Consider the following 26,141-nt stretch of genomic DNA (forward strand, 5'->3'; position numbering starts at 1 on the left):
GTAAAGATCTGGGTTAGAATTGGTCTTCAGCAGCCCATGCTTGTCGTAAGAGGCGACAAACGCGGTCGGATGGTTATGCTCATTGACACATGTTACCGAATCCCAGTTGTTCAGATGCCTGCTCATGATGCTGGATCTACATTCGATTATTTACAGACGGCCGCTATATAGCACTCACTCACCCTAGACACTTGTGATAGTCTTTATCCTATATCTATAGAGGAAAGGTTGCCCCTACCACATGTTTGTAACGGGATTGTGATCTAGGAGAAGAATACATTCCCCTTAGTACATATGTTTTCTAAACTTGCATTATTGAAATTCATGTCAAACTCCAAGGCTGATAAATTACTTGTTGGTTTAGAACTGTTTCTGGAGCATTGACTTATGAACTATAAACATCCATAGATATATATAACTCGCACGGGAAATTTGTATATATGATTTATACATGGCGACTGTATAAAGTCCCACATGTGTGTTGGCTAGAGGCCGAGAACACAATTACACTTATGATATTTGGCTAAATCGTATGCTATTTTGACATACCCTCAAAACAGTTTAGACGAAAGTAATCTACTGTTGGACATATGTACACTACTTAATCAGTTTGTTTCTGGTTTGGTTATGTTGAGTTTTTTTTGTGTGTGTTTTCAAGTACAGAAAATGTTACAGGTTGAAGCTTGATGATATCGGTGTAAACGTCGGAGCCACTTGGCAAGCTCTTCATTAAATATTGAGTACCAGTAAATGGTCATAACATCCTGGTTTCATGTTAATTATGTCTTTGATGAAAGGATGTTTATTGCTATGTTTTATCTAGTCTTGGATGTTATGATTGATTTCAAAACGCGATGGTACCATTATTTTCTCCTTAGTGTATGCTGTTGATAGTGTTAGTAGTTGACAGTTAACGTAGTTTATCAACCCATGAAGACGCCTTGAACAAATTGCTGCAAGTATGAATAACTGGTTTGATGATGATGATGATGCCAGAAACCTTGGGCGGATGCAGAGGTGGATGTACTGTGCACCCCCACCCTGCACCCCCACCCTGCACCCCCACCCTGCACCCCACCCTGCACCCCCACCCTGCACCCCCACCCTGCACCCCCACCCTGTCCTCAAAGTTTACTAATTTACCGTTGAAACTCTCGTATTATGCCGCGGTATTAAAACGTCCGCGCACGTTTGTCTTTCGGAACCAGAACTTAAAATCCCTACAATATTTCTTCACCAGATTTCGTATGTATATAGGTCTGGTGGTTTGGTGGTGCCTGTTGGTAGTTTTAGATTTCTGAACATATTTTTTTAAAGTTTCCTGGACAAGTTGGACTTCGGCTGAAATTTACCTGGTGCTCTTTTCCGGAGCAGAACTTAAAAACCGTTTACTATTTCTCCACCAAACTTGATACATAGATAGATTTGGTGGTTTACTGCTGCCTTTTGGTAGTTTTGGTTTTCAGAATCAAATATATTTTGCGTTTTTTTAGCAACAATTTTGACTGCGACTAAGATTCGTGTTTGTGCTTTCTTCCGGAGCGGAACTCTGCAACCGTTCGTTATTTCTTCACCAAACTACCAACAGGCACCATTTCACTACCAGCTCTATCTGGGTGCCATCCTAGATACAGTTGGAAGTGAACTGTTGCCTGTTGGTAGTTTGGGATTCCATGGCAACAGGTTTGGCTTCGACTGAGTTTGGTGGTCATTTTGCCATTTGGGGAGATATTGATGATTTTCTCTTGTTATTGAACATTTTACTAATCACCAAAGGTGAGAGATTTAGAGGTTTGCATTACAGAAAACCTCTGTGGTCTGTTTTTAATTTCGACACATCTGTGTATGGTTACCGTTCAGTATCTACTTTCGAGACGGTGCATAACAGGCGATTAGGTTCTTCCTTTCTTATCAGATTTGCACCTGTTGGTTTAGAAATATACCCCATTACAAAAAATCGTAATGCAGCATTATATCTATTTGCAGCTCTGGTTTAAAGACGGAAGTTTTATCTGGCTATTACAAGGTTTACTTATGGAAAGATCGTTTGTGATAGCCTGGCAGAAAACGTTATGAAGACATCAAGTTCATACTGGTTTACGCGATTTTCATACACGGCGTGTGCCCCTCAGCGAGACAAGCGGCTTTGACCTTGATGTATTTGCGGTTGCAGGTACAAGATACTCCGGACGTCGGCCAACACGTTTGTCTTCAGCCTGGCGTGCACCGATTTCCTGATGTGTCTTGTGAACTTCCCCATATTCTCCATGGCCAACATGACAGGGTCATGGCCTTTGCCCGCAGTGTGTAAGTATTCTCTCACAGTCCATAACCCGAGACGGATCGCTTGTAACTTGGTTATGTCCTACCGGCTGTGATTGATGAGACAACAGTGGGTTGACATTTACTCGTATATCGATTTGCACTTTGAAACGGGGATCTTTTCCACTCGACCTAATTAGAGTCGTCTGAAGTGCCACATTTTGAGATGTCACGCCAAAGATAAGCGTTGTTTTACCTCTAATATCAAGTGTTACGCACCGTTGAACTCCACTCTTAACTACAGGCTTACCGCTATATGTAGCGTGTGCAATTTATCACACACATCTGCGTGACTTTCCATTGAGAAAGAAATTTGAAGACGTTCTAATACATAAAGACTGATACAACAGAGTTTATGCGATATTCTTAAGAATTTCAGAGTCAGTGGGGTCCATTACGGTGTAAAGAGTCTTTTTTATTGGTTGTGGACGGCTGATGTTAAAATGCAATTATTATTTCATAATGAGTGAGTGAAATGAGTTTAGTTTTACGCCGCACACAACAACATTCCAGTTAATGGCGGCGGTCTGTAAATAATCGAGGTTGGACCAGAAAATCCAACGATCAACAGCATGAGCATCGATATGCGCAACAGGGATGCCAAGTCAGCAAACCTGACCACCCGACTCCCGTAAGTCGCCTCTTGCAACAAGCAGGGATTGCTGAATATCAAATCAAACTCGGATCTTCGGTGTTTTATGCATAGAAGAAGGCACATAACAGATTGAAATTGCGCATGTATTTCCACGTATCACAGACTCATGGTGTGTTCATGGGTTTTCGTGCACAATTTAACTAAATGCGTCCTACATTAAAATTCATCGTGCTGAGATTAGTTGACCAGTGGCCTGTCAGCTGGTCGGTCGATGATGTCATTTATCTCTGCAAGAATGCATGCGTGATTCTGTGTGTATAAGGCCTGACATGCTGCCTACCGAGTTTACGATGTAAGCTGGTTACTGGGAGCTGGTCAGTCCTCAGCTCTGCTGGGAGCAACTGTGCAACTGTTTCAACCAAGAGTGATGATGGACGTCAAACCTTAGAGGCTGGCATGTACACAGTCTCTCCATGACAGTTCTTGGTAGACATCCACTTGTCATTGAGTAATGTATGAGACTAGTAAAGTGTGATTGTGTTGCAGTGATATCTTTGTCTCAGACCATCTCATTACTTTCCTGGTTGAGACAAATTCAATGGAAATTATTCCAAAGTGGGACACGTTTCAGTTTCTGGCGCAGGAAACAAAATTGATATTATTAGTAGTATATTTGTAGTCAGTTTTTATGTAACTTTTGATCTGGCGAAAGTCTGGTTTAGCTTCTTTTCTGCTCATAGTATAAATATTCGTCTTAACTATTCGCCAGATAGTGTTTACAGGGTTGTTATTACTTCCCCGCCCTACCAGTTGACGACTGCCGATGGAATGGTGTATCTTTACACGAACATGTATGAACTCACTGCAATATCTCTTTCGGTGAAGAATATCATGCAATTTTAGGATGTCCCTATTTTGTTGACTCCCGAAACCAATTTATTAAACCTTACTTTTACAAAAAGACCAAATTTTGTCAATTGTTTTAAAACGGAAAATTTGGTCAACTACGAACTACTTTATGTAACCCGTCAATGGCAAAGTGAATTATATAGTCACATTTTCTGTAAAATGTTGTAAAAATCTAGATGTATGTCATCTGTGTAAAAGACAGCACAGTGTACTGCTAATTTATATACTGTTTCTAGCCTGTATGTCTTACACTCGGACAATCAGCCCTGTTACCATAATGTACACATTTGTGTAATCACTGTGCCGTTGTCTTACGGCCTGAAAAGCAATAACGTTCTGCTCTGTTCTGTCACTGCTCGACACCGCCTTGTTATATCAGAAGTCGTCGGATTTTTGTTTGGGGAATTCTTCGCCATTCCTGATGCACGTGTTTGCAGGTTCTGCAAATATCTGAGGACGACTGTGGTGTTTACGGACGCGTCGATCAAGTTCGTCCTATTTGCATGATCGGGTTCTGATATTCCAGGAAATTATATCAATGTTTGCACCGGCGAGATAGACACCTGTTACACTGGATGTGTGGAGGAGTCGTTTTGAAACAGCCCCCTCTAAGGGAGGCGATGATTTGCTTGTAGGATTACCTTGAACGACCACTAAATCTGACCTACCCGTGCAGAACACGGTTCCCCATTTTATGAAGTTCTCACCTCCAATTCTGTAAACCTGTCGAACGCAGTTCGCAAAAGGTTCGTGTCGACGCCGAGAGGCGCATTATCTCCCATCCCCTGGCCTCCCATGCTTTGTGGTTTGGGGTGGAATAACTTTCCGAACCTAGCCGCGAATAGCTGCAACATTGCTAATGCAGTGTTAAGTAATATTCACTCACTCACTCACTCTTTCACTCACTACAAGAAAACTCAGTAAATGATAGTAACAGTCTTCGATTATATCGATAACAGAGTTGATCCAAGAAGCACTTTAAATAATGGTCAACACAATATCATGTTACATCTGTATGTTCTGTTGCAGCTTGCCAGGTGACCGGTTTCGTGGCCTCCATCACTGGCTACATTTCTATCAACACCTTCGCAGCCATGGCCGTCGACCGCTGCAGCGTCATAAAGAGAACTAAACCAGTAAGTGGAAGGCCATCCAAATGCTCCAAGGTTGGCACAGTGCTGGGCATCTGGCTGTACTCTGGCATATGGGCAGCACTGCCCTTGGTGGGGTGGGGCCGGTATGTACGGTATGGGCCGACTGTGTGTTCCTTTGACTTTGAGACAAGGGACACCAACAACGTGTCTTTCATCATTAGTATATACGTGTTCTGCTTCACGCTACAGCTTATGATAATCATCATGTGTTACTCTTCCATCTTTGCCACTGTATACTTCCACGAGCGAGAGCTAAGCAGGATGAAGCTGATTCTTACCAACGGAAGAGAACATCGGACTGTGTCCAGGCGATTACTCGAGCTCAGAGTTGCACGATTAGTCCTTTTCATTGTTTTTCTCTTCTGTGTATCATGGGCCCCGTATGCAATACTTGCTCTTATAAACATGTTTGGATGTCGACACCTCGTCACTCCAGTTGGCGTGTTGTTAGCAGGGGCTCTTGCCAAAATATCTACTGTGATCAACCCTATAATATATGCTATCCATGCTCCAAAGTTCAGGAACTGTATCGCATTGTGTTGTAAGACTGGGAATGACGATAAACGAAACTATAATCCCTCGGCTATCTATCAAGCTACATTCCATAATACCAGCTCAAGACAGAGGTCAATAACGAACAACACACATCCGTCACATGTATGAGGTCGGGATCCACATGGAGGAATGAGTCTTTGAACTGACATAACATAATAACAATCGTGTAGAGTCGGACAGTGAAACCCATGCAAATCTGTTGCTAAAGGAACATTGGTCGACGGTTCTGGAGCACACTTTGACAATAAAGACAAGCTGTGATTATGGACGATGTATATGTAGAGATCAACGTTATCACCCGATATAAGCATCAAGACCCGAGAATCTCGTCTGCAGTTTAGACACCGTATGCCCAATGCATTTGGGTCTTTGATCTCACAGCAGCCTAAAAGGACAGTGCCCAAGTACATGGCATCATCAATCCTGATGGTGCGGGAATTAGTGTCCACATATTTAGTCTCGTCAGTACACATGGTTAGTATCAGCTCCAAACGAAGGTTAAGCTATTTCGAGAGACAGCAGTTTTAGCCTACAAATAATAATTGGATAGTCATCATCTGAATCAAAATATGAACGTTATATGTTCATGGGCGATGATGACCCGTTATAGGCTCTACACGATGCATGGATTGTAACGTGTTGTACTCATCACATGGGAGATATCGCATAGCATATCCGAAGTTAAAACAGTCGTGTTCAATCCGCAAGGTCCACAAGCCGATTATGACAGTTGTATCAAATATGACATCGGATATACATTTTGCGTTGTTTCGTCATTGGCGACTTTCACGTTTACTCTCTATCTCACGACCTTGGCCTTCGGCACTGACATCTGTGTACGTTGTGTAATGCCTAACTCGTCATAGTTGCCTTGTTGGTGTCCTCGTATTAATGACAATATTGTATGTCTTTCAATGTGCTCATTACATCGAGAACTTTAAGCTAATTTTCAACATTGTTATATTTATATTGTTGCCATGGCCTGTGATGATGATTAGGGGTCCATTACAACTTCAAGTACATACACTCCCTCTGAGCCCTGGATAATGGTGTCAGTACAAGCTAAGTCCAATTTGCAATGTGCAGACCTACCGTTTGCGTACTTCATAATCATGATCATTGTGTCGAATGGTTGAGAACAGGTATTCATGTGAGTGGTGTGGACAGCATTAAGATATACATGTACAGCGGAGAAATTATTATGTGATTTTTTTCTATGTGTTTTGAATCGGGTTAACTACGTAACTTGTTGAGGCTGTTTAACATCATGCTAGACAAGGTCCTTCGCTCAATGTCTATGAAATAGTGATGAGGCAAAAGTGTGTTAACTGCAAGCAAGTCAGTTGCCCACACAATCAAGCTGGACCATATACAGGAAGTTCCAGAAGCCTTACTCTGCCGCCGGTGATTACTGTGGACGGGGTAATTTTCAGCAAAGATAGTGTACTCTTAATGTTGTGCAAAATATATCTCGTAATTCTCACTTGTTGATACTGTCCCCAAGGTAAACTAATGCCTGAATTGATATTGAACATATCTTGAATCTTATTGAAAGTGTGCCAATCTTGCTAGTTACTGGCTGTCCGTGAACGAGTGCGGCGCTGACGCACAGGAACCTCGTATAGTCAACAAACGTTCTACAAGTGTTCTAGTGTATCTCAAGTTTATATTTGTCTCTCTCAATCTGAACAATAGAGCTATGAAGCATTAGATTTAAACTCCAGTACATATCATTAATTATCGATCTTTAACGACATAAATTATTAAACATGCAGAATACAGATATATACGTCGCCTAAGGTTTTAAGACTGTGACATTGTGACATTGATCCCAATGTCTTTTGTTGTAGATAGTTGTTTACCATCTGGCTGTTTGTTGTGTACGTATAAGCGACCAAGATATTCAGAGCAAAATATACATTCCAGGTTTCATAACAGTTTCATTGAATGTGATAGTGTTTCTCGCATAACGATTGATCAAATGTTCCTTATTGAAGTTAGCAAAATAAATGGTATACATATATTGCAATTACGCATTCTGTTTTCTCTTAACAGTCGCCTTTCCGATGTGTTGCATAATAACTCTATTGGGCGGTACCACGTACAAAGCATGGTTCTCAATATATCCTAAGGGAAAACCACATCGCTCATGTCACGAAGTATATCCAGTGAAGAGGTACCATCAAGTTTATCTCACATAATACGGTCAGTAAGAAGTATCACAGAGCGGATGTCACACGACATGGAAGGTTCAACCCAGCTTAATTAGAATCTTTCAGGTGTCCCAGTGGAAGGTAGCAGGTTGTCTTCAGTTTAGGGTAAGACCTTGCAGATGACACATACCATCTCCAATGAAGGTTAACCTTTGTTCAAAGACATCTATGGTTGGTTAACATAGTGTTAAAATATATTGTTTGGGATAGAATGTCCAGCCACAAAGTGACATCCGTGTTTGAGATGTTTCAACAAAAGTGGGGACATTTGTTTCAATTTTTGAAGATGGGATATCCAAGAACCCTTAAACAGTAACGTATCTGGGTAGTTTTTAAAGGTGTTTTAAATCAAAGTATATTTTAAAAAATGATGCCATATAGAAATATCCCTATTTAAATGTGTTCCTCATTATCAACTTCATTCAACAAGAGGCCCGACGGGCGAAGAATGACTAAGTTTCTTACATATTATCATTTCATAATAATTTCACTAACCGTGTCCTTTTATGAAATTTTATGTTTCGGATTACTTGGTAATAGGCCTTGAATTAGTTTTCAAATTCAAATGTGTATTGTTTCGGCCTATATACATGAAGTGCATTTGGTACAGAATATAGCATCACTTAAAGAACAAATTCTCATTTCAGTTCAATCCATTTCTGAATGAATGTTTAAAGGATAGCATAACAGATTTAAGTCTCGCTGGTTTGTTGTTGCCATGAGGCGTACAAACTGTTGGATTGAAGGTGAGGAGCATTAAATATTTATTTTTTTAAATTTTATTAGTATTACAGGATATTTATATAGCGCACATATCCATGCGTCTAGTGCTTGCTGAAGGCGCTGGTATATTTATTTGGTGTTTATTGCTTTCGAATGTTTTTAAGGACATAAACGAGTGCAGATCTGCATATATACTGTTGAACACTACCGGTGAAATTCTTCCATATCAGCAGAGCATTCTAACTATGTTCCACTGGCAGTAAAAACCGACTGCCACACAAAAAGCACTTTATGATCGTCGTCTCTGTCTTTTCTTCTTTTCTGTTGGCATAAACTTTGTTGAAGATGAGTTCCATGTACTACGTATCTGTGGTAAATAATCTGAAATAAGAAAGAAGTGATTCACAACCCATTCTCAACACCCTTCAACATCTGAAATCTTTGTACGTTTATGTACCTGTACCAATTTAATCATATAAAAACATTAACTACATTCTTCCCCTCTTTGCGAGAAGTAAACCCACCATTACAAGTAATTGACCTTGTAATTCAGTCGTTATCCTATTTCCAGCATGTGTGCATTATTTATGTTTCCTCTTTGTTTGTATCGTGGGACAATGGGCTACATTACTGAAGATCTTGTAAAGGCGTTAAACTTCTCATGTAATGGCTTTAAATTTCTGAAGTAGATCGAGTCCTTATGCATCGCAAACAATCTCTGAATAAATCTGATGCAGCTGTTGAAGGATGAAGCCGATCTCTCTTCTTTTTCATGAGGGTAAGATCTTTATTCAAATCACCCCAGGGCATATTATTTGCCCAGCGGTGGGGACAATTGATATCAGACTATTTTCCATTACTTCGTATAGAAATGGAATTTCAGGGCTCAATTAAGGACGATGGGAGACGGCCTAAGGTCCAGTACAATTTAGTCTTATATATTGCGAAATTCAAAAAATCAAACTTTAAGATAATAGATATCAAACATGCGGTATATTTCATCGCTCCTCTGTTTACATCAAGTGACCATAAGAACAATGTCCGCGCGTACCTTACGAATGCACGCCACACATGTAAAGACATGTACTCTGACATCTCAATGTTCAGCTCCCATGGCAGTAACACCTGTTGACTCCACCTGTTTTCACCGAGTTTAGAGTGATATAAACAAGTACCAGTAACAAAGTTACTCTTTGGAACATGTTTTACACACAGAGTAAACGTACAAATGTTATGACTACATGAAAGACTGCCACGGTGTCTATGAAATAGCTCACGTACAAGAGTACAAAACCGTGCTAGTTATATTCGGACACATGTTATTTCCATAGACTTAAATGTTATTTCAGTGTAGTGTACACAATGTTCATGAAGTGAGTTTAGGATGGACCTTTGTCAAATTTGAAAAGGCAAACATGAAATTATCTCCGCTCTGTACACATACTTTCAGTTCAGTTTTCAGACCACTATTTAACTATTGACTATCTAATGTGTCCATCAACTTGTCGCCTTTCGATAAATAAGCAACGGAAAATTAAACAGAAATTGTGTGATTGTAGGTGTCATAGACTAAATCATTTCAATAAGTTTCCTTAAAACTTCATTTATTCAAACGATCTATTTGTTTCAATATAAGTCCAAATTGCACCGAAATTCTATCCCCTTTGTCTATGTAATGTATTCAGCAAACAGTCGGTGTATCCCCTCTTATCATAAACCCCCCTCCGGGCAGGACCCTTAATTCTCAAACGCTATCAATACATGTCAATTAACACCTCCCTACGTCGGCGAATCTTACGTATGTACATGTGCATGGGCCAGTGACCTTGCACAATGTGGCGTAATGGCCCTGTGTATAAAAAACCTGACTGATGTGGTCAGTCGCACAGACCATCCAGCGAGACCATCCAGCGAGACCAACCAGCAAGACCAACCAAGGAGACTAGATCACCGACAGAAGTGGACGGACTGTGCGTCTAGTCGGAGTGTCGGCCAAGGCCGTCGCCCCACCTACGACTACGTCGACGATGAGAGAATCGCCGTCGGACTTCTGAATGTGTGTAAGTGACAGAGCGGGTCTCCACATCGGGATCATTGGCCATTCAGTCCTGATGTGCGTTCTGTCACATGTTTACCACTGTATTTTACCATTTTGACCATCCTTCGACCAAACAGTAATAAAACATGGCTGCTGCTGTCTTCAACTCTAACACCGACTCATGTCCTCCCTGTCTCTTGTCCACCATCCTAAACTACCACCCGAGAGCAACCTCGACGACCGCTCCTGGACAGATGGTGGAGAATCCGGGTAGCGTGAGTTTGCTGTGACTCACGCACGATTCCCCTACCCTAACTCGCAGCAAAGCAACCGGTAGTTTAGAGATGGTGGTTGACAAGAGCAGCGTCAACGTCGGGTGCCATCTTGGCGGAAGAACGAAGACATCAGACAGTCAGCCGACCCGACAGTCATCAGCGAAACAGCAGCTCATAGCCGGCAAACCTCAGCACTTCCAGCAATGTCATCGACAGCAACAACCAGACCCAGCAAAGTCATATTATCGAGTGAGTACAACAACTTTCAACACCACTCTTCAAGATCATGTCATCAAGACTCAAGATTCTTCATCATGTGCTTCACATTGTGTTCGTGTGACAATTTATGTGAACTTTTCTTCGAACTTTCTCACAACCTTTGTGTTTATACGTTTCCCTCGGACATTCTTGTACATGTCAGGTATGTCAATCTTCAGGTATTTATATGTGTCATATTTTTCATCTACTGAGTACGTATTGCTATCTGTATGTGATGTTATGAGGCGTACATCTGTATTAGATTAAGTTTTTGAAGTCGGTTAGGCGCTTACTTTACTACATATCCTTGCATATACACATTTAATGCAGATCAACGCTATCTGCGGGTTCCGAGTCGTCCCGATCAAATCAGACTCCCGGTTTCAAGGATTTTTCTGACAATTTGTACCTCTATAACTATTACTATAGACAATAGCTTATAACGAGTTGTGCAATACCCTAATTACTCTTTGTGAAAAACGTCTAAAACTTTTCATGTGGTAATAGCTGTCGTAGAAGTAAAATAAGCTATGTCTCTCCAAGCTTATTTGATGGAGACTGTTTATCCAGTCTACATCCTACTTCGTTTTGCCAACGTGTTTTTGTGCTTAGTTATGATACCGGCGAAAATTTAGTATCCATGTGCATAATACTTTCTATGGTAACTGGCACACAATATACAATTCGCTAAAATATCTTTGAGCCAATTTCACTTGAATTAATTTTTCATCAACTTTCGGTTTAGACTTTTGAAGTTGGTTAGGTTTATTTTTTTTTCTCATGCCAATTCTACTTTTAGTGCAGATCACATCTACATCTGCTAGCCTTGTCGAGTCTAGGCTCACCAATATAAGACTCCCAATTTCAAAGATCTTACTGTTGTCATGAAAATATTACATTCAAATGCAAACGACGACGCATTACGCACATTCTGTTTTTGTTCCTGTAAGTCATACGTGTACTTATCAGTCAGGTATTCCGACTGTATGGTCGACCGTGAGCAGGATTTTGCCGCTCGGTGGACACGTCCAATGTTTTATTTGTACGAGCTGGATAGCCGCTCACCTGTGTTTTTGTACGAGCTGGATAGCCGCTCACCTGTGTTTTTGTTAACGGCTGGAATCTCCGCTGACCTGTATTTTGTGTATACACGTCCGATATTGTTATTGTTTTGTTTCGCCTGACCATTGTTGACAATTCGATTCATGTATTACCTTCGACGTTCCCGTATATGCCATTACGATTATGTGACTTATGATCGGTGCCTGTACTAGATATTGTCAACGCGTCATCGTTTCATGCAATTCACTGTATACTTGTATATCCAATATTGTCACTATTTTTAAAAAGCGCCTTTGAGGACAAAAGCTCCACGACGTTCAGGGGTGTTGTCATAGACTAAATCATTTCAATAAGTTTCCTTAAAACTTCATTTATTCAAACGATCTATTTGTTTCAATATAAGTCCAAATTGCACCGAAATTCTATCCCCTTTGTCTATGTAATGTATTCAGCAAACAGTCGGTGTATCCCCTCTTATCATAAACCCCCCTCCGGGCAGGACCCTTAATTCTCAAACGCTATCAATACATGTCAATTAACACCTCCCTACGTCGGCGAATCTTACGTATGTACATGTGCATGGGCCAGTGACCTTGCACAATGTGGCGTAATGGCCCTGTGTATAAAAAACCTGACTGATGTGGTCAGTCGCACAGACCATCCAGCGAGACCATCCAGCGAGACCAACCAGCAAGACCAACCATGGAGACTAGATCACCGACAGAAGTGGACGGACTGTGCGTCTAGTCGGAGTGTCGGCCAAGGCCGTCGCCCCACCTACGACTACGTCGACGATGAGAGAATCGCCGTCGGACTTCTGAATGTGTGTAAGTGACAGAGCGGGTCTCCACATCGGGATCATTGGCCATTCAGTCCTGATGTGCGTTCTGTCACATGTTTACCACTGTATTTTACCATTTTGACCATCCTTCGACCAAACAGTAATAAAACATGGCTGCTGCTGTCTTCAACTCTAACACCGACTCATGTCCTCCCTGTCTCTTGTCCACCATCCTAAACTACCACCCGAGAGCAACCTCGACGACCGCTCCTGGACATAGGTAAGATGCTTTCCTCGTAAATGTGCAAAATTGACTCGAATCTTGCGAAACTTACATCCAGGAAAATTAGGTATGCCATAGTAAATTAACATGTAGGTCAATGGAAATTACGTCAAATGTCCGAATATAACTGGCTCAGGTGTGTAGCTCTAAATCTACCCATCTATCGGTAATTCTAGCTAAATACTACTCTTCAGATACCGGTCAAAGAGATTGTGAAGAGAATTCCAAGAGATTCCTTGAAAGGTAAAGCCACTTTGAACATGTGTATATGCGTGATAGGATATGATATGATATGATATGGGGTTATTTAAGTAGCATGTGTGAATGTCTATGACTCTATTTTTGTATGATTGAGACTAGAGTAAATTTAAATTTTAAAGTATACCAACTCGATAGTCAACACGTGAGAGTGGTAGCTATGTCAAAGCCAAGTACTTTGTCCGTACACCATTGGTCCGAATGACATGACACCGCCTGTCCCTGAAACCAATTAGCCTGTGAATGACACCTCGAAGAAAGGCAGGGCATTCCTGGGCGCCATTGCTGCAGATTTGTTGTTGACACTAACGTTAACCTCTGTCCTGTGTTATTGCCTGGACACCTCCGATCTGTTAATCAGCCTGAATTTGTGCTCAGGCATTTCTCTCTAAAAATAATATACACTCCCATTGTTAAAGATGCACTTTCAGTCAGTGATTCGTATTCTCTGGTTTGGCAATTCCAAATGACCAAAGAATATAGGTGTACCACATTGGGATCCGGAGCCATGTCACCATGTGGGTGATCCAAAACAACTGTTCTACTTTACATCATAGTTAATGCGGAAATCGAGTTTTCTATAAGTATCTAATTTAAACATACTCTGTTTTCACTTAACTCAAATCCGTTACTAAACCGATACACTCTCAATTCCAAACAATTTTAAAAGTAATAGAACCCACTTGTACGTGTTCAGTGGTTAGTGTCGAATTACAGATTCCAATTTAGTAGTACCCATTAGCTTTCCCTGGTATTTCCTAGAAATGGTTCGTGTTCAATAACGATTGCCGTTCTGAGCGCTGAGCGCATGTTATACCTTCTTGGTATGAACACTGTGCGAACCCACACGAGCTCACAGACTCTGGCACGGAAGTGGCACTATATAGGATCGTGTTTCCTCCGACGGCCATCAGTAATTCATTTCTGGACATGGTTAGACATGAGAAGGTCTTTAAATGATATTTACTGGAGCTGACAGTACCGTATTTGTGGTGCGTGTACCATCTCTAATATAAGCAACTCTCTTGTAGACGGAGATATGATCATCTTAAAATCAGCTTCACCCCCAAATCATATCATGTCCTTCCCATGTCCTACTCAAGTCACTTAAATGCTTTCCTTGTATGGACGTGTAATCCACCGTAGAACAGTCTTGTAACTGTCTGTCATTGTTTCTGAAGGGTTTCAAATGCAAATAGGTTTGGACGTTGTTTTGGTGCTGTCAAATTCGAGATTAATCGACATGTTTCTAGAAATGCCCAGATTATTCTGACGAATCAGAACATTTTGGACAAGTGGATGCCACTCTCATCTCTCATCCCATCAACACCTTGTTGTGTGGTGATCATGTTTTCTCTCTGAAACGGGGCGGTGGGGTAGCCTAGTTGGTAAAGCGTTCGCTCGTCACGCCGAAGTCCCGGGTTCGATTCCCCACATAGGTACAATGTGTGAGGCCAATTTTCTGGTGTCCCCCGCCGTGATATCGCTGGAATATTGCTAAAAGCGGCCTTAAACCAAACTCACTCACTCACTCACTCACTCACTCACTCACTCTCTCTAGAACCAACAACACATACGTGTCGTAAGAGACGACTACCAGGATCGAGTGGTCGAGTTCCCTGACTTGGTCGACATCTTATCACAGAGTTGCACAGATCGATGATCACTGTATTGCCTTGTTCAGACACGGTTGCATACGCACAGCCGCCATGTAGCTGGAATGCTCTGAGATGCAGTCTTAAACAACAAACAAACAAAACATTTTATTGATAATGACACTACTAAGGTAGTAATTGTACAACCCGTGTAATGTGTATTGATTCGTAAACATGGTTAATTAGTGCAATAACTGAATTGTTAATTGTGTAACATTCTTTGTTTTTACACTCAGTTCCCTGAGATTTCTGGGTAAACCACAGTTAAGCCATTGACACGTACCATGTCCAAAGGATGGTCAATTGGGTTGTGATCCAATTACCGCAACGGTCAAAGCAGTGCGCGTATGATCTGTCAGAACAGAGACAAGACATCAGAACAGGGACAACACTGGGGACCAGCACTGTCATGCAGACAATAAGCGCCAAGTTGTTTTCAGAACTTTTAGCATCTGCCCAAGAAGCAAGGGACGGCCATTCAACAGGCTCGCATCAGAAAGTTTTGAGGTCCACGGTTAGAAGTCATGTCAAAGTAGGATAATGAACAGAGGGTTCGCGAAATGTTCTGGGGGTTGAATCCCGTTCTTAGGGTGGTTGATAGGTAGTATGGAAGTACAGGAGCAATGTGATGACAAGGGATTACATGTAGAGGCCAGTGACAATAGGTGGCATACTGAGGCCAGTAGGTGGTACAGAGCTTTAGATATTGTCGCACCAATCCAACTATATTCCAATTTGCAATATTCCAGCTATATAGCGGCGGTTTATGAATAATCGTGCCTGGACCAGACAATCCATTGATCCTGAGCATCGACCTACACAGCTGGGCTAAGATAGTAGATGCCAGCCATGACAGCGAGACTGACCACCCGCACCCATTAGTCAACTCTTACGACAGGCATGGGTTATTGAAGACCCATTATAACCTGGATTTTAACGGGTCTGGTCCCCGTTTCACAAAGCCCTCGTAAGCCTAAGATCTGGTAACGTTTCTCGTAGCGTCTGTACTCCCTTTGTTACAGTATAGGAGGTAGGAATGCTACGAGAAAAGTTACCAGATTACCAGTGAAACGGGGACCTGCTGTCTAAGCTGAAAGGGGTAAGGGGCTTGATCTAATGGATGGAGCTCGACTGTGCCAGGATCGCCCGAACCATTTGTATTATTGCTATATTTGCATAATCTGTGATTGATGAATCACAAGAGAAAGTGTGTATTCACATGCAACAAAGATGTAAAGATAGGGTGAGACAAGGGTACAGAATTATATTTATGGTGCGCCGTGACTACAGTACTTCCAGATAGCTCTAGCTGGTCGATAAAAGCGACAATGACTGCAATCGTGTTGGCAATGAGCCACTAACATAACGTTATCACTACACGCCCCTGATGCTGTGATCAAACCTATAGCTGGCTTCACCCTCACAAACGTCAGTAGGGGCAAGGTCACTGGTTTAATTCTCTTGGCGCGGCGTACCAATGACGATAATGGAGTTTTAAACTTTTAATCGATGGCGCTCAGTATCAAATATGGACTTGCGTCATTTCACCATGTCTGTGTGAGATACCACTGTCAGGACAGCAAAAGTGCATCTCAGAGGAGTAACATCACACAGAGGTCCTGATGAGAACAAGGAGAAAGTATATTCGTGAAGGCGTATTAACTTTTTTATCACTTGTTGCATTTCATATCGTTTTCGTGAACAGAAAATATACTGCAACATATGTCATATTTGGGATTTCACTTTCTCAGTAAAGTACAGTACTTTTTTGGTTGAGTCCCATCCGGTATTCGAACCCGCACCCTCAGAGTCAGGCACCTAATCGCCAGCACACAAAGTCAGCCGCCTAACCCGATCTAACCGCAGAAAGGTATGATAGAACCTGTCTGAAAACCTCCTAAAAAGCTTACGTTCGGAGATGGAATAGCACAGATAAAGATCATTGTGGAAGATCTGGAACAATGTGATAAGCTTTTGTATCTTCATGTAAAAAATAATTGTGTAAATGATATCTATAATATGTGATGGGTAGTAGCTTTGTGAGAGTGACATTGCTGTGACTTGCATTGACTAACAACTAACAACAACTCCGAAATGAAAATATTTCACTGAAAAAAGCTCTTAATTAAAAGGAGCCTTTTTTTAAATCTAGACTTGCCACACTTTTTAGACTTCTGTGGGCTTTCTTGGATATATTTGCTTCAGTGTCTTAATGGCAGACTACCCATGGGATTTTTATTTTTGGGGGTCATTTCTGTCTGTGTCTTGTATTGCGGTGTGCCTTTTTCTAGTGTACATAATGTATTGTATGTATGTGGTCAGTATTTATATTTTGTATTGAAACCATGGACGATTACAATCCACAGTGAAACCACACATTGGCCCAGTTGCTGTGTTTATGTCTGAAATATTGTCACGTTATCATTCCTATTTGATAGTGAGTCATGAAGTCCTGTTCAATCACCGGATTGTCTAGTCGACAAACACTTGTTCACTTACAAAACGCTGCGATTGCTGAGTGCAGTGATAAACAACCACGTTTGTAATGTAGTGGGAACGTACAATCCACTGTAGCACACATTTCTTATGGGTGTGGAAAGGCTTTTGTCACTTTCATTCTTACATATTGATAAGATAGACTGGTAGTGACAATATCCGTCTGGATGATATGCTAGTTCTTTTTGTGGGTTTTGGTGGTGCTGGGTGGGGGTGGGGGGAGTTGTTTGTTTGTGTGTTTGTTTGTTTAGCCTCTGTGGTTGGTTTGTAATGGTCGTGTTGCAGGAACTTGGTCTTAAGAACATTTATGCTTGCTGATGATTGTATGGTGAGATTATTGGGGTCGTCAGCGAACCAGGCATCTGTTGCAGCGTACCGAAGGATAAACGGAAGTTAAACACCCATCAAGTACCATTACACCGCTTGAGAAATGACAGTTTGTTAGGTAATAGATGTAAAATGTAGGGTTTAATTGTAATGGTTACGATTGTTCCATTTCCATTATAAAGTATCCGTTATTACAGACAGCCCACTTCAGAACAAAACTGCCAAATGCATTTTTTCAAACATCTTGTTATAACCCAGTCACGCTGGTACATGTGGAACATCAAGTGCGAGACAAACGCCGTTGCACGTAACTTAGAACATATAAAAATGACATGTCTTGATGTAATTTATCAACGTTCATTATAAATGCCACGAAGCAGTTCCTGTTGTTCTGGGACGCTTACTTTTACGGTCGCACTTCCGGTGATTAAGGCAACTGCCGTTCGTCTTGGACATGTCATCAAACTTGGACCCTTGATACATAGGCGTGTGTGTGCATGCGTGTGTGTGTTTGTGCGTGTAGAGGTGCATCCCACCCCACCCCTTTTTGTCCTGAAATTAAATGACCATTGCAACTCTTGAAAATGGGTGCAAATGAAGTGCGCGCGCATACCCTCTGTTTTTACCACCTTGTTGAGGTGTTTCCAGAAGCTGCGAAAGTTGATGCCTGTCTCCTTTCTTGAGAGCTAAATTCAGGCTAATCCAACAGAGTCATGACATCGACTCCTAAAAGATATTTCGCCCACACACTTGCTACGCTGTTATGATTTGTCACTTTGCGATTCCTGTTGCGTTTTCAGGTCTTTATACCAATACTTAATCAATAAGTTTGATGGAAGGTTTTTCGAATGGGTACTGTATGAAAGTGATAGCACTGTACAGAGAAGTACTGCGGTATTCTGTCCCACATGCTATTAAACGTCGGTTACAAGAAAAAGGATTCTGAAGTATCTCCATACCGAAAATTCAATAGAACCACTGCTCATATTCTTTTTCCTTTTTTTCTAAAATGCACAGTTGCATAATGTCACTAACTGACACTAAGAGCATGGGTGGAGATGGGAAATGAAACGATTCAAGGCCACTGTTCACTATGTCATCAACACTTTATCATCAAGACTTTATCATCAAGACTTTATCATCAACACTTTATCATCAATTTGTTTTATTTCAATCTATCAACATGATGAAAGTTCAGTGTCAATATAATCCCATCCAAGTTTGATTTATCGAAACTGCATTAAGTCTCAATGTCATCATTTATTCTAATATCACTGGATGTAATGGGGTATCGGTTTCGGGTCAAGGCCAGGTCATCTTCGGAATCCATTCATCACGGAAGTCGTAACGAGAAGGTCGCCTTTGTTGTATGGATGTTTGTTCCTCTATATCAGCCAGGAGCTGCAGAGGTGTAGTGTATTCTTCAGGATGGTTTAGTTCGCAGGAAAACAGAACATTTTGGTGTTGTACATGGAACCTTATTGCAATTCCATCTAGTTAACGTCTCTTGCTAGATGTCTGTTTTGCATTGCATTCAGAGTTACGTGAAATGTACAACTTTGCTCTATATAATATTCAGTGAAAAAAATGAAAAAAAGAAATTTACTTGGTTTACCCCTGCTATGCACAGGCTTCTTCTCTCAATGAGCATTGACTTTTGTATCTTTTTGGTTTACTTTTTTTAAAGGATAAATGTTTTAACGTCTCACATCGTATCACTAACATCGATGAATAATTGATTATCTAAAAGCACTTTATAAAATATGAATTGTCATTGTTCTTTTATTTTTTGACATTTGAAATTAATTCCATATGTGGTGTCCTCAAAATAGAGGTATCAAATTTCGAAAAAGACATTCTCATATTGTAAATCTACTGGAGTTGAAAGTAATAGATATGGGTGAAGAGCTATAGTTTCCGTAATTAAGTACGTTATGAGAAACAAGGTAATGGTTCAAACTAGTTTGTTTAAGCCAAATGAATTGTTGCAAAGTGTATGGTCTTTCAAAAGCGATTCGATGTCTCCAAAAACATGATTGTCCTTAAGTTGTCTTGACCTTGTACTGCTTGTAATGTAATACATATAGATTACTATGAAAACTTGGCTGCCTAAGAGTTCTTGACAGTTTTGTCCTTGACAGCACGTCTTACACATGTCTGTACACAGTTCAATAGTAATAATGTTTTATTCCTCACCAATAGGCAAAGTATGGCCACTTGGGGAGAATTACGTTTTCACGAATTTAAATAACAATATTATCATCCCATTCTTTCCCTAAAACTGTGTGTAAATCCTTACTGGAGTGACAGTCCCGTAAACACAAGACAGCTAATCACAAACATTCAACTTAAACTTGCGGGATATGTCGTTCAGCCTTTCTTTGAATGTAGGCTATCCTCGCTTGCCTGTGCGTGCGTGTGTGCATGTGTGGTGAGCAGTGTACAACTTCGACCATGCCATGAGCATGGGTTTATTAGTAACTATCAATCGGTGATGATGTTAGGTGCTCGTTAAAACATCCGCCGCTGGCACTTGACATATACGAAATCCATTACAGTTCCACAAGAAACGAAACAGTCCATAGATTAATCAACACGTTTGGCGATATACCGAATCGAATACCAAGTTAATCAATGAATCAGGGAGGTGGGGTAGCCTAGTGGTTGACACGTTAGCTCACCACGCCGAAGACCCGGGTTCGATTTCCCACATGGGTACAATATGTCCTCCACCGTGATATTTGGTTGTTAAAATCGTCCGAAAACCAACTCGTTCTCTAACCAAACGAATCGTACAGATTACATGAACTGTCCTGGGCTGTAGATGGAGATCAGGGAACAGAAATCATTATCATTATTTGGTGGTTGTCGTGAGCACGTTAATATACAGGTGCATACAAGACATGTCTTGTGCAGCTTCAGAAGCCAACAGATGTGCGTGAATATTGTTCAAAAATAATATTTTCAAATTCTTTTCTACAAGGTAATATATTTTTGATTGATAGTCCAACTTTCATGAAACATATTTACATATGTAGGCCAGAATGTTCTTCATTCGTAATTTCACTGGTATTTAATTTGTACGATGTGAGGTTTGGCATGGTTACGTGCAAGCATTACACAGATATCTCAGGTACCAAATTGTTTATGTGTTGGCGTAAATATTCTCATTTGAAATGAATGAATGTCACCCACTGTCCCTTTTTACAGACTACCACCAGTTTGCAGGATCTGACCCAGGTGCAACGTTTTGGGTTTCCCCTGATGGATCTTGTGAAACATCATATTTATATAGGATGTGAACATTCACTGTGTGCTTACAGAGGTCGTATATATTTGTGGTATCTGCATTATTATAGAGGTTGCCAGCGTGTTTATAGAGGATGTACGGGTTATCGGCATGTTTACTTGATGAACGTAAACCCGTTTTCTTCTTAACAAAGACGTTTTCTCAGTCTCCATGCCTCAAACAAATACACATTTGTCTGGCCTGAGCAGCTGAATGACGCGATCAAAGGCCGGTTTTTCAAGCACTTACATATTGCCCGAATTGTCAGATCGATAGTATCTATAAATGTTTGTCCCATTCAACTAACAGCAAAGTCTATTTTGGTTTCCATGGGAACCTAAAGAATGGAATCTTAGAAAGGGAATCAATGCGAAATCGAATCATACATTCTGGTTTCCGATAATAAAGAAAGAGTAATTCGGAGGGTCTTATTTGAAGATAGAAAATGCTCAAAATGACGTTGCGAAAATGTATAAGAAACATGAAACTTCGAACAATTACATTTGTAGTTGGGGAGGTGGGGGTAGTCTAGTGGTTAATGCGTTAGCTCGTCACGCCGAAGATCCGGATTCGATTCCCCACATGGGTACAATGTGTGAAGGCCATTTCTGGTGTCCCCCGCCGTGATATTGTTGTAATATTGCTGAAAGCGGCGTAAAACCATACTACAATTGTGGTTGGAGGGCTTGTATGTCGGTTATTTCAAAGTTCAAAAATCTATATCACGCTGAAAGAAGCAAGCACCACTTCGATATAACTTGCTATGTTGCCTGTGCAAGTTGGGAGACTCCTGAACTAGAGGAAATCTAGACTTGCTTCAGTTGATGGGTTAGGGGTACAGGTGGTACTGGATATAAGTGAACACATGGGATAAGAACCCGTCAAACAGACTAAGGTTTTCTGTAGGTGCAGTGTTGCTGGCCTGTTCTCGGTCTCAGATTCGCTGCAGCATTATTGACCGCTGCTATGTAGCTCTGACAGGTTGTCTCCCACAGTAAAACTATTAATGTACTTCCGCGGACCTTTATCTGTTTGTAGTGAGCCTGGATGAGTGGGTCTTCTGTCACTTACAATCATTTGATCTTGGCCAGCTAATTGGGCTTGTATTGAATGCTGCATTTATTCTCTCACACTGACTGCAATAGACTTGTAGCAAAATATGGCAATTTTCTCATCTCGTGGCAACCAAGAGATGTCATCAAATATGACCCATATGAAAGTTGTTTGTAACGCGTAACTTGCAACATGTCAGTTGGTGTAAATATAGATTCATGCCTTAATAGGCAGAAACAACGACCTTGTTTGGACACGAGCGGTAGAAAAACATGACCGTGTCTACCACGGTGTCTTCCTTCCAACCTATCCGCTTCAACATTGGTAGGAGTATAAAAGCACACAAGGGTTTAACCTGCTGTGTCATTGGTAGTCTTGACTGGACTTGGGTTAGTTTGTTGGACTAGTGATATAAACGGAATAAAACCTGTTTAAGGCCCCAAATTTATTATTTTTATTGATCGTATTATTGATTCTCCATCAGCATACTGGAGAGGGAGGTGTTTTGTGGATTTCTCGGAGATGGCGCTCATCTCTGTGGTATTTTCTTTCTTCTGGCTGGGATGGGCAGCTGCAGCATACAGTGTCGTTGTAAGTTGGATGATCCGAGGGCGGAGGGGGAGTGCTCAAGGGGGGTCTAACACACCACACGCACGCGCGCGTGCACACACACACACACACACACACTTTGAATATGACTGAGGTCCACATTGAAAGCTAATGTGCACTGGTGCAGGCTGCCTGGGTGGTTCCACTAGTTCTCCCCACCCTTCTTGAGAATTCCTGGTTCCGCCTATGTTGTGGTTCCATTTAGTGCAGTCATGGTTGCCCCGATCCCAGTTGTCGTTGACGAAGTCTAATAATCTCACAATAGCAATGTCACAAAGTACTATGAACGTGATGTAACAACATGGTATAGTTGTACGTGGTTCCAGATTTTCAACTTGTAAGAGGCGGATTTTTTTAATATGGATGATTTGGTGGACTGAGTGTAACGCAGCAAAAAACTCACCTAGACATTGTTCATAATTGTCCCACTCATTTACTCCTCAGTTTACATACTCACGCACGCACGCACGCACACACACACTCTCTCTCTCTCTCTCTCTCTCTCTCTCTCTCACACACACACACACACACACACATTAAGAAACATCAAACATGAACTTGTTAGAACATGCACTTTGCTTTTCGTTGGACGGGTATTCGAAACGGGTATTCGGTACTCTCTGCAGCCGTCTTGTAAAAACATAAAACTTTAAAGTGAACGAATTTCTGGCTTCTTTTAAAACACTTCTTGCATTTCATCGGAAGCGGAAATTTACTTAACTCCCTACATCAACCTTGTAGGCCCTTTGCTTCACCTTTTAATTAATCCTTGAATAGTGAGACGGCATGCAGCACCATGATTCACTGAATTTGCAATTCTGTAATTTCAAGTTTCAGTGTGAATCATTGTCGGACATATGTCGATATCCATCAAATGTATTTCCAGTTCTTTGGTTCAGATGTTTAACTGATCTTTATTACCGACGGAATGCTGTCTCAGAAGCGCACAACAACCTGGTAGTCTAACCTTGAGCTCAGTGTCGCCAACACAGTTTTCAGCCCAGAACACTTCCACTTTGGTTACATCATTTATACTTTGGAATTCTAATTAAATCAGTTGCCATTGTGTAGGGGTAACTGAATATTCCGCGGATGGATGGATTGATGTTTGCACATCGGATTGAAAGGGACAAAATCTCAAATCGGAGATTTAAGACGCACATTGCGCAAGGCTAAAGTTAAATGGATGTATCCCAATACGCTGGATGTTTTAGTTTATGGTGTGAGTGAGATCACTTTCAGCAATATCCGCCTGCTATACAACTGCTTAAACAGTTTCTAAATACATCATTTACATATCCACCAAACAAATTTGTCTCATTTGGAGTATTTACACGAAAGTATCTTGGAATCTGTTTTGACAAGTGTTATTTTTTAACCTACATAGGCAGTCTGACGTCATCATACCACACCTGGCGTTCCTATCGCGTAATTAAGTTTAGAGAGTGTTTTATATTTTGTGCTGGTGACATCATATAGCACTGATATCAGTTCAGCCGGTATCACCTGTTAGATACAACGTAGACACTAAAAGGTTTACTTACAATATACAACAGTAAATCAAACCGTTTATTTCACACCAGATGGAGATATAAGAGGGCAGATACTAACTATGTCGGTTATAAATGTGTCCTGAAAAGCTTTTCGCGTTTTATGTGGTCTGATTTAATAACTGTGACCCCGATAACGTTCTGGAACAGAAACTTCTATCGATACAAAAAGAAAACGAGGCTTGTGAGATAGCTAGAGTATTGTGTAAGACATAACAGAGGTTGTAAAGCGGATTAAGTGCTGTCCCAACAAGATTTCAACTTCGGTTGGCAACAGCACAAGGTTTTATGCTAGGGTCTGTAAATAACCAAACCTGAACCAGAAAATCCAGTGATCAGCAACATGGGCATTGATCTACACAACTGGGATACGATGACATGTGTCAAACAAGTCACGAATCTGACCACCAGATCCCGTTAGTCTAAAGAGAAGCATGGGTTGTAAAAATTCTAAACCGGATCTTCATAGAGCGGCTAGTTGGCGATTCCAGACCTTTTCTTTCCTGATATGAATCGTATCTAATTGCCGTCGATAAGTATTTATAAAAACTACACGGGTTCACATACATTTGAAATTGCAGTATTTTTCTGGATTACTGGAAGAAAACAGGCTCAACCAACAGGGACGGTGTTTTGAACATTCTAGGAAAAAATTCGGACTTTGTGACTTAATGTCTCAGTCTTGTTTCATGTTTTGGATTGCCTTTTACCACATATTTCACTGAATATTTCACTACAGTTACTGATGATTTATTGATTGTGATTTATTGATTTGCTGAATTTGTCAATTTAGTTTGTTCTAAATAGATAACTTGGCTTATGTCAGCGTTTCAACATGTAAATCACTTCATGGCCCTGTGGTGAAACACGCAAATGCAAACAAGTTCACCGCACACTGCCATTTCGTCCTACATTCTGGATCATTCTGGATCATTCTGGATCAGCTATCACACGTGTGTGGTACCATAGATCTTCTACAGCCATCGTATTGTAGAGATGTGAAACGATTAGGACGGCATGCAATCTTCAAATAAGTGTGTAACAAATCTTTTTATAATTGTGAGCAAACAATTATTTTCAAGAAATAATCATAAGAAAAACTAAAAATAATTGCAATGGTTCAGGAGGAACTCACAAGCTTTAGTTACTTTGCGAAATACACAGCAAACAGCTTAACCAATTTACTAAATTCTGGTCATCTTATCGTCTTAAATATATAAATTATACAAGATGATATACACTTGCAAATGTATATACACGCAGTAAAATAAAAACAATTATTTTAAAAAACAATATAAGTCTCTGTGTGTGTCAAGGACAAACTACTACGACCATTGTTCGTATTTAGGTTCTCATGTCTGATCTGTCCTGAGTGGATCAAGGTCAAATAGCTCAGTGTGGCGACAGTCATATATATAAAGTTCAGTGGCCAGAACATTTATGTGACACCTGCTTATAATCTAATGTAACATTTTCGGCATAGAATTTCTTGTCATCGTCTTTAAGACTTAAATGTTGTCGGTTGATATTAGGGTTTTGACGACATACAAACACCAACCAGGAAAATGAAGGCTTCGATATGCGCAAATGTGAATTATGAGTACATTTAGTACATTTTTACATGCTATTACACGAATCATTCATCATAAATATCCGATGGTCGACCTATGGTGAAGGAACATGTATTCACTCCGTAACGTCGTCCTGTTCACAATAATGAAACTGACATCCATAAA

The 26,141-nt window shown here is 40.8% G+C and overlaps 1 protein-coding gene across 1 annotated transcript in view; it reads left to right on the top strand.

Moving 5' to 3' along the window:
• Window positions 1-7,561, top strand: part of LOC137284219 (rhodopsin-like) — a 42,686-nt gene extending 35,125 nt beyond the window's left edge. The window contains exons 2-3 of the mRNA XM_067815950.1: window positions 2,174-2,307; window positions 4,856-7,561. Of these exons, the coding sequence (XP_067672051.1) occupies window positions 2,174-2,307; window positions 4,856-5,643 (922 nt within the window). The 3' untranslated portion in view covers window positions 5,644-7,561. The remainder of the gene's footprint in view (window positions 1-2,173; window positions 2,308-4,855) is intronic.
• The last annotated feature ends 18,580 nt before the right edge of the window (window positions 7,562-26,141 follow it).

This window comes from Haliotis asinina, chromosome 5 (assembly GCF_037392515.1).
Source record: "Haliotis asinina isolate JCU_RB_2024 chromosome 5, JCU_Hal_asi_v2, whole genome shotgun sequence".
Taxonomy (NCBI): domain Eukaryota; kingdom Metazoa; phylum Mollusca; class Gastropoda; order Lepetellida; family Haliotidae; genus Haliotis; species Haliotis asinina.